This window comes from Leptonychotes weddellii, unplaced genomic scaffold, assembly GCF_054177405.1.
Source record: "Leptonychotes weddellii isolate Sample4059 unplaced genomic scaffold, ASM5417740v2 HiC_scaffold_4894, whole genome shotgun sequence".
Taxonomy (NCBI): domain Eukaryota; kingdom Metazoa; phylum Chordata; class Mammalia; order Carnivora; family Phocidae; genus Leptonychotes; species Leptonychotes weddellii.
Window position 1 is genome coordinate 1,182 of NW_028016212.1, and position 10,194 is coordinate 11,375.

General features: G+C 55.2%; 1 protein-coding gene across 1 annotated transcript; it reads left to right on the forward strand.

Moving 5' to 3' along the window:
* The first annotated feature begins 404 nt into the window (after window positions 1-404).
* Window positions 405-9,411, forward strand: LOC102729981 (interferon-induced GTP-binding protein Mx2-like). The gene is made up of 5 exons (XM_081810993.1): window positions 405-1,560; window positions 2,077-2,269; window positions 3,884-4,021; window positions 6,012-6,166; window positions 8,131-9,411. Exons 1-5 carry the CDS (start codon window positions 1,312-1,314, stop codon window positions 8,443-8,445), a joined length of 1,050 nt encoding a protein of 349 aa, XP_081667119.1. The 5' UTR covers window positions 405-1,311; the 3' UTR covers window positions 8,446-9,411.
* The last annotated feature ends 783 nt before the right edge of the window (window positions 9,412-10,194 follow it).

Consider the following 10,194-nt stretch of genomic DNA (forward strand, 5'->3'; position numbering starts at 1 on the left):
CGACCCCTCCTTCCGGGGCCCGCAAGCTCCCACCAGGAAAGGCGGAGAATGTATGGCCCTAAAGACCATCTCTCGCATGCACCGCTGTAAATTGCTTGTAAAACGGTTGCCGGAAACTGGGTTCGCCTCTTGCTGGCGTCGCGAGCCAAAGGGCGTGACCAACCAAGCCCAAGAATAGGACAAGGAAGGTGGTACTTGGAACAAGCAAAGAACACCGGGGATATTTCCCGAAGCAGTGTCTCCTCAAACAACAGAACTGGGGAAGGTTTACGCTAAGGGCACATGCATATTCATGACGGGGTTTGGGCAATGGGGGACGCAGTGCGGACTTGGGGCAAAGCCATCTTAAGGGACAGAGTCCGGGTCCTAGGTGATGGAAGGCACAGGGCCAGCCAGGGTGACACCATCAGTTCTCTGGGTCCAGTTGGTCCGGAATCTGCGTGCTCACGGGGGTTAGATCCTGCAGTGATGACTCAGGAGTGTGTTGGGCCAATCTTTTACTTTTGAACAAGCCCTGGGAGTTTTATCACCGATTGATTGTCCCCGATACCATTAGGCTATCTCCTGGCCTGATGGTAGCTGTTTGTTCTTCCATTCTTTTTTCCCTTAAAATCCTTAACTACTGGGCTCTATTCTTCTGCAGTTTCAACATATCCCAGGAGGTTCTGCAAGAAATGTGCTTTGGGCAAGTGCAGGTCAGGCCCAGAATCCAGGATGGCCCGGGCCTAAAATGACCTTTCGTATGTCCAGAAAGTTGTATCTCATCTTTCTTTTTCTGGGGACCCCTAATTCTCTCTTCTTGCAAAATCTTAGAACAAGAATAAGGCCTGGTAAGACTCTGGGGACGAGAGCCAAAAAGCATGGCAAGGCCCACGACCCTACGACTCCCCCTGATTCACTTTCGAGCCTCCTTGCCGCCAAGGGGGAGGGGACACAGACCGATTGTGTCCTTTACTCTTTGACAAAAGGGAGCCCTTGATTTGCCGGGAGAGCAAACTCCTCAGCTTGGCTCTCTGCGAAGTAATGTATTGTGTGTTTATATCATGGAGGTTACCATAACTTACATGATTTCCTTATTTAAGGAGATTCAGCAAGTCCGCGGATTTGTTCTTGAGGTCTCCCCTGGGTCTGCGTGCAGGGGTGCATGGTGTGGGGTTGGGCGAGGCGGGGCTGGCAAAGGTCCGGCCTGGGAGGAGACTGCCTGGGGACAGTGGGTCACTCTGCCATCCTGTGTCTTTACAGAGCTTGTCGGGCAGACGCAGTGCTGAGCAACGGGCAGCACTCCCACCAGCTCTGACTCAGTGACGGCTAATGTCTAAGACCCACGCTTCTCGGCCATACCAGAGGCGCAAGATGTTTTGTCCCCAACAGCAACCAAAAAAAGAACTGAATTTCTTCCACCAGCAGCCCCCGCCACCCGGCGAGGCAGCAGGATACATGATGTGTCCCCCGAACGGTCAGGTCAGAGGGCAGGATCCAGCTTATCTCATCAAGGGGTTCCACTCACTGGCACTGAACCCTCAGCAGCCAGAAGGAAGCAGGGGCCAACAGAAGGCAAAGGTAAGTCATGCAGAGGGACTTCAGGAAGGGTGCGTTCCAGCCGCCGGCCAGAGGTGAGTGCCCCAATCACAGCCATAAACCCACAAGTCTGGTCCAGTCCCACCAGGAAAGCCGGTGCCCCGCAGTCTCCCAGGCACCTGCAGCAAGCCCCAGGGACGTACCCGATCTCTGAGGCAGCAAGCCTGGGGCTTCTGTTCCCTCCCTCCCAGCAGCTGCTGTGGTCACTGCCACCATTGCTAACCCACCCCACTCCCCACCCCACCCCTGCTCGGCAGCCCAGGGCCTGGCTCCTGTCCTCCCTCTGGCCAGGAGCTCCCACCCCTGCGCGCTTTCTCCCTGCTCAGTGAGGCACCTCCCAGCCAGCTGGCCCCACATCAGCAGAAGCAAAGCCTCTGCAGGAAGAGAACACGGGCACCTCCCGGAGGCCCTCCTACCTCCTGTCTGCACCCCAACATCAGTGGAGGTACACATTCTGCCCCAAATTCCCGGTGATGATGGGAATCCTACCTCTTCCAGGGCCCCGAGCACAGCCTGGCTAGCCAGTACGAGGAGAAGGTGCGCCCCTGCATCGACCTCATCGACTCCCTGCGGGCGCTGGGCGTGGAGCAGGACCTGGCCCTGCCCGCCATCGCCGTCATCGGGGACCAGAGCTCGGGCAAGAGCTCCGTGCTGGAGGCTCTGTCGGGCGTCGCCCTCCCCAGAGGCAGCGGTAAGCACCCTGGCCAGCTTCGCTTCGCAGCCTGCTGGGCCACCCGCGGGCCACAGAGCATCCCTGGGGGGCCAGCAGCTTCAGAGACAGGCCCTGGAAGGCTTAGGTCTGCAGCGCAAGGCCTGGGCTGGCTGGCGGAGGCGGGGAGGGGGATCCCCTGCGGCCCCCGGGTTTCTGACCCCCTTTTACATCAGTAGCTCTCCCTGGGCCTGGGTCAGTCGAGGCCCAGGGACCTTGCGTGTTTTTCCAGTGGTCTCTGTAAAGAGTGTAGAAACATTTCTTTGACCACGTTGAATTTCTAAGTCTCAGGGGACATGTGAAAAATTTTCTCAACGTTTGGAAAAGCGATTCGCCAGGATCGTAGTGTGATAAGACACACTGTTTTCCTTGAAAAAAAAAAAAACTAAGTGTGTATAGAGTCAAAAGGCTGCTGTACGTTTATGATTTAATAAAATAAAGGGGAAAAGGAAGGGAAGAAAGAAATGGTGCCCTCCAGGTGGGTTGGAGGAGGCTCCGTCCGGGTCCCTGGCCCTGAGCCCTCTCCTGCCAGTGCGACCGTAGCCCAGACCCGACCGGAACCCAGGGGTCGGGGGCCACCGATGCCGTGTCATCTGGGCTGCCCCCGGGCACAGAGGAGGGTGTGGGGACCCCAGAGGGCTGTCCAGGTCCTGCACAGCCCCCATCAGCCGCTGCCGCACCAGGCACCCCGGCCTGTGCCCTCTCCTGGCCACTGGCAGCCTGGTCCTAGACGCCAGGGTGTCCTGTGAGGTCCCCGTCAGCCCAGCCGGGCACGTGATGCACGAGGGAGGAAGGGTCTGGAGTGGTCGCTCCTCTGCTCTGCCCTGGGCTCCGCATTCTGGGGGGAAGTGCAGCATGGTGGAAGGTCCGGGTACCAGTGGCATGCCTGTGACTCTGGCGTGTCCCCAGGCTGGAGGAGGAGATGATGCTGGCCCTTCTGGGGCCAGGAATATAGAGGACACATGCGGTGCTCGGGGCCTCGCCACAGGAACGCCCAGCCCCGAGAAGCAAGGGGCAGTTCCAGCCTTGAGTCCCAAGAATGCCCTTGAACCCCCTCCTTCGGATGCCCAGACTCTTGCCCTGGCTCTAGCTACCTTCTCCCCGCACCCTCCAACCCCAAGTGTGAGGGGCTTGGAGGGGGTGGGACAGGTCTCACCGCTCCACACGTCCATCTGTCCTCTGCCCTCTGCCCTCTGCGGCCGCCTGGACAAAGGCTCGTCCCACGGCCAAAGCCCGACTGAGACTCCAGCCCAGGCATCCTGGGGAGCCCTCAGATACACAGAGCCTCAACTCGGGCTTGTGTGGCTTCCAGAGCAGCACAGCAGGGACAGTGGCCCTGGTCGGCCTGGAGGCTCAGTGACCACAGAGCACAGGGCCCCCGGGGCAGGGGGGCAGCTGCAATGCCTCTGTCCTAGGACCTGGGCACTTCCGTGCCGCCCGATCCAGGCCCCCATCGCTCCCCAGCCCTGGAGAGGGGCTGAAATCTCAGACGGGGACTCTGGGAATGCCGGGGCAGCTCCTTGGGGGGTGAGGGGAAAGGGCACCCGCGAGCCCTTCTTTTCAAGGGAACTTAGAATGTTTGGGACACTGTCTCAGGGATTGTGACCAGGTGCCCGCTGGTGCTGAAGCTGAAGAGGCAGCCACACGAGAGCACGTGGAGGGGGAAGATCAGCTACCGCAAGACGGAGCTCCAGCTCCAGGACCCCTCCCAGGTGGAGAAGGAGGTCCTCAAAGGTAGGAGGCCCCGGGGGTCTGCAGGTGCGGCTCTGGGGGCCGCTCCCTGGCCGTCCTGGCTCCTTCTCCGCCTCCTGGTCATCGGGCCTCTTCCTCCCAGGCTCTTCCGTGTGCTGGGCCTCCTCCCTCGCACGCCATCCCCTCCTCTGGGAATTGCCCCCCGCAGAACGCCCCACCCCCGTCCGGGCCATGGCTCTGCAGATTATTAAAGCGGATTTGGAACGTGGGGGGCTCCATGTGACTGATAGCGAACATAGCCTCTCTCCGTGACTTCCGGGCTCAGCTCCCCAGGAACCCCATGTCTGCAGGCCTCAAATGGCTCGGCAGAGGGATCTCCTGCAGAACGGAGAAGTCCTGCTCCCGGTTCTTGTGCTCACCCCTGATGACCACCCCACCAGGCGGTCCTGGTGAAGGGTCCTCCAGCCCTGATGCTCCAGGACTCGCTTTCTGTTCCACGGTGGATCCGTGGCTAATTCCAAGAGGAGGAGGAGGAGGAAGGAAGGTGTTGAGGAGAGAGGCCACACTGGGGGACAAGGCCAGGTGACGGGGGAGCATCGTCCTTATGTCTCCATGCTTCCCCTTGAGCCGGTGACCAGTGACCTCTGTGTCCTTGTCCTTGGCATGTGTGTCCCACGACGTTTTCCATCGATACTGCCCCCTCCCCCTCACCTAGACCATCTAAGCTTCCTTTCATTTCTGGATTTCCCTGGCCCTCATCTGGTCTGCAGCAGCGACTCTGCCTGGGGGCTTGTTGGCACTGCAGAGTCTCAGGGAGACACCCCAGACCTGCCCAGTCAGAATCTGGACTTGAACCAGGCTCCACAGTGGGTCCCCTGCACTCAGAGTGCAGGGCCAGCTACGTGACTCAGGCGCTCAGTGCAAAGTCAGACTGCAAGACCCGCCCCCCAACCCGTTCAGAATTACCAAGAATTACAAGACCATGAAAGCAGATTAGTAAGCCAGGAGAGGGGCCCCTCTGAACATGGGGACAGCTCAGGCCCCACGCACATGAAGCGGGTCCTTGCTCTGAGATGTATGCACGAGACATCTTAGTCGGTCCCTGTTCTGGTTGTGACATGAACAGCCTGTGGGAAGACTGTTTTTTTCCAGCTCACCTACAGGGGTGCTCCCAGGAAGGGACGAGATCCCCTTGGCATGTCTGGTGGCCCCTGCCTACCCGAGGGCATCTGGACATCACTGTGGGTGACAGGCAAGCGAGGTGCACGCACAGCCGGGCAGCTGGGCAGATGGTGGAAGTGCGGGGTGGGGGGGGAGGGGAGGAGAGACTGTCTCAGCTCCGCCCACATGTCCTCCTTCCGGCCTTGAGATTTGCTCTGCGAAGCTCTCGTGGGGATCCCCGGGGCCCACATCTGCACGTCTGTCCTTCCTCCCCGCACCAGTCTTAGCTTGCAGATGTGATGGAGGCTCCCTGTCGATGGCACAGAGGGTCCGTCTTTACGGACACTTGGGTTTTCATGACAGTTGTGTGCACCTTCCAATTTCCGACCCAGCCCGGCCGTCCACTGGCCACCCTCTAGGAGGACGGAGACCGTCCTGCCGCATCAGCAGAGCTCGAGGCCAGCTCAAAAAGAAAAAAGTCACACACCGTCACTTCCGCCATCTCTGTCTTTAGACAGAGGTCCCTACGCCCAGCCCCCCGCGCAAGGGCTCACTTTTTGGAGGGGAGAGTATGGAAGAATTTGTGGACGTATTTGAAGCCGCTACAACACTTACTGGGAAATAGTAAAAAGCATAAAGAAAGAGAACAGAACCCATCCGTAATCCCACTGTGAGCATGTGGTATGCTTCCCGCCAGGCTTTCGGAGGCTCTGTGTGTTCAACAGCCCCCCGAGGGGCCTCAGAGACCACTCCTCGGGCCTCTGTGAAGTGTTTCCTGAGCACCAGGGGCTCTCGGAGGCTCCTACAACTGCTTTTCCTCGGATGGGTCGTTAATCTGGACCCTGGGTTTCCCCTCTCTCGGCCTCCACAGCCCAGAACACCATAGCTGGGAATGGAGTTAGCATCAGCCATGAGCTCATTAGTCTGGAGATCACCTCCCCTGAGGTTCCGGATCTGACCCTCATTGACCTTCCCGGCATCACCAGGGTACCTGTGGGAAACCAGCCCCAGGACATTGGACTGCAGGTGAGCTTTTCTGGAACTTGGGAATGGGCCAAGCTGAAGATGGGGAGACTTCTAGGTCGCTGTGGGCAGCCCCAGGGGCTCTGGAGCACCTCCCCTGCCCTCGTTCTGAGTGGTTGGGGAGGAGACTGGGGGAGCAGTGCCCAGGGCACAGGGGGCAGAAGCTGTCACTCCCCGACGCTCTCCAGTGGCCCCACGTCCATCAGCATGAAAGCTGCCAACGTCCAGTCTGCTCTGGCCCCACTAGCTCATTGGCCGCATCTCTCACTGTGCCCCGTTCCTCACCTGCGCCAGCCACACCGGAGTCCTCGACGGTCCTCGAGCACTCCAGCTTTGCACCTTCTCTTCCATCCCTCTGCCCAGATTTCCACATGGCACATTCCCCTACTTCCTCCAGAGCTCTCCCAAATGCCACCTTTTCCGGGATGCCCTCCCTGATGCCCAGTACCCCGCACCAGGTCCTTCCACCGTCCCTGTTGAGTGTCTGCGTTTCCTCCTGGGACAAAAACCCCAGAGGGACATCACCTGTGTGTTCAGTGCTGAATCTCTATATCCTGGAAAGGACCTACCACCTGGGGGTGCCCGTAATGTTCGTTGCATGAACTGAAGGTGAAGAAGTGTGTTTCCCATAGTGGTTCCTACCCCAAGCCTGTTTTCCCCCCAGGGACATCAGCAATGTCTGAGACATTTATGGTTGTCGCAGCTTGGGAAAGAGGGGCTGCTACCGGCATCCAGTGGGTGGAGACTAGAGATGCAGCTGGATTTTCTATAATGCACCAGCTGGCCCCCCCCAGCAAAGAGCTGTCCATCCCAGATTGTCCCACAGTGCTGAGGTGGAGAAGCCTGGATGGTCTGTTCCCTTGCAGACATCGCAGAACAGGTGCTATGCAAGGGTGTAGCCGAGGGGATAAAGACCAACAAGAAGACACTTAAGGACAATTCACGTTTAACGTGAATTTATTCTATAACGTTATTCCATAACGTGAGTTTATTCCATAAACTCGCTTACAGAAATTGATTATAACTTTACTCAGTGAAATTTTCCCACGGCTAAGACCTAACTGGTCCTGTTTGTATTTGTCATTTTTATTTGACCCCAGCACTTAATTGTTTATAGGATGCTAGGCTGCGCTTACGTGATGCGAATTTCCTGTTTGTGTCTATGCAGTGTTATTTTCTGTGTGCAACTTAAAATAATTTTATGGGGCATCATGAGAGCAAAACTATGTGTGAATTGTACCAAAATATTAAAAAAAAAATATGTCCCTAGGTGCCAGACTTTTCCATTTTGGTTTGTATTGTCCATGGGGAATAATATTTTTGAAATTTGAAATGTAAGGCTTATGCTGCCCACATCTCTCTTTGCCTACAGATTCTAAGAAATTTTATTGGATTTCTCTAATCTGAGTGAGCTAGACCCCTCCCAAGAACAAACTCCAGAAAAAGACATTAATATTAGGAATGAACACATGTAGAGATATTATTGACATCAGATACTATTGTAGCAGGCACTGAGCACCTGCCACTTGGGGCCCCATGTGGGACTCGGCATGGGATACTGAGCTGACACATGAGAGGTCACAAAGGTACCCCTCGGCTTCTGAGGCAAATAGGACACATACACAAACACTGTAAGAGAAGGCAGACTCTCAGAAGCATCAGAGAGATTTGGAGAAGAAGGAGAGGTCTAGTCTGGCTACAGGAATCAGAGAGTCTGTGGGAAAGAAGACATACCAGCGGTGGGGTTTGAAGGGAAGTAGGAAATCAACAGAGAACCCAGAAAGGGCAGATGGGGCAGGCATGTCCGAGGAAAGGGGTTGGCCAAGTCAGCGCCCAGAAGTGCGAAAACTGGGTCATGCTCTTGGAAATTGGCTTTTCGCAATCACACCTGTCTAGCTGTGTTGTTGGTTGACCAGAGATGTGCTCTTCCTTTGTGTGATTTTTTTTTTTTTTTTTTTTTGCATCAGATCAAGGCACTCATCAAGAAGTACATCGAGAAGCAACAGACGATCAACTTGGTGGTGGTCCCCTGCAACGTGGACATCGCCACCACAGAGGCACTGAGCATGGCTCAGGAGGTAGACCCTGATGGAGACAGGACCATAGGTAAGAAGAGAGAACCAAGCTTGCAGAGGACAGGAAGGAAGGGGGAGACTTCTCATATATTTAGAAGGTTCCGGAGTGTAGCACTATTAAAGACAAGTTCTACTCCCCGCAGAAGCTCCATGAGCTCAGGGCGCCTTCACACACTGCAGATGGCAGTCTCCCCTCAGTCAGGGTGAGGGGTGTGGCCAGAATTTGGAGGTTCTTCGTCCTCCTTCCTCTTGGCCCTCATTTGCGTTCACAACCCCTTCTGGATCGGGGGCAAGAACTGCCTTGTCTGCTCTCCCATAATTATCTGGAAAGGAGAAAGTGACCGGCGCATCAGCCCTACCATTCCACAGGTAAAGGTCTTGGGACCTGCTGGTACATGGAAAGGGCCTTCATCAGGCCCCAGTGAACATTCTACTGGGCTGATGTTGGGGTGCGAGAGTCTGCAGCGTTGGTATTCAAGCAGAAGTCTTCGTGGGGAGCTGGATTCTCTTAAATTTCTTCTAAAAAAAAAAAGTCACCCTGGGACTTGTTATAGGGAACTTGGTTTAAGGGTGCACACAGTCTGGGTTTGAATCCTTGTTCTAGCCCTTACTGGCTACAAAGCCTTGGGTAATATATTTAACCACTCCTGGCCTCACTGTCTTCATCCATGAACTGTTATCACAGTCACACCTATGTGTTGGGTGGTTGGGAGGATTCCATGAAGAAATATCGTATAGGATGGTCCTTGGGGCTATGCATGTAGTATTTTCTCAGCAAATGAGAGCTGCTATTTTTTTATTAGTAATATCATCACTCAACATCACTTCGTCACCAGTCATTCCACCTACCCAGAGAGTTGACCCTCCTGAAACTTTGCAGGTCATGTCCCTGACAAAATGCAAACTCGGCATACAATTGCCTTTCCCTTTTCTTCCAAAATAAACGCCTGGTTTCCCAGTAAGGATAGAAATGAATATTAGGGGCATAGACGTCAAGCATAACGTTTCACTCTGTGCTAGATCACCCTCGTGCCCTGTTAGCTGTCGACTTCTGCAAGCATCACCAACACACCGACCCAGAGAGAACACTCAGGCTTTGGGTCACTGCTCATTGTAGCTCTGTGCTCTTTGTCCTCTCTTGATCCCAAGTCAGGAAGGATGTCTCACTGGTGACCACAGTAGGTAACATCATCTATCTCATAGGGTCAGCTATCTGGATATTGATATGTTTATAGAACGGGGGCGACCAGGAGTTAGTGGGTGAGTACAGAGCTTCAGTTCTGCAAGATGAAGTGAATCCTATTGGGTATTGGGGGGGGGGGCGCGGTTCACAACCGTGAGGATCCCGAATGCCGCTGAACCATCCACTTTAAAATGGCCCAAACGGTAACTTTTATGTGATGTAGATTTTACCACAATTTTTAAAGATACACGATTTTTAAAAACAGGTTAACCGAAGATGGAGTGAAGGAGGAAACATCCTATTTTCATTAGTTAAATTATTCTCTTGCACACACGAGTTATGTGTATTTTGCCACATTTTTTAAAAAAGAGAACTGAACGCCTATCTATATAGTACTTCCAAAGGGTGAAAAGAGAACAAGGCTGATGACTAAGAGTAGTGGTTTACATAATGCCAAGGTTCAGAAAGAACCGGGAGCTGGTACATTTGCAGGTTGTCCGCGAGCCGGTCCCCCCGCCCCACAGCTAGATGCCCACTGTCCACTCAGCCAGCAGATTGTCCGCGAGGCTGGTCCTCCCCCACCACCCAAAGCTAGATGCACACTGTCCACTCAGCCAGCAGGTTGTCCACGAGGCCGGTCCTCCCCCGCCACCCAAAGCTAGATACACACTGTCCACTGAGACAGCAGGTTGTCCGCGAGGCTGGTCCCCCCGCCCCACAGCTAGATGCCCACTGTCCACTGAGCCAGCAGGTTGTCTGCGAGGCCAGTCCCC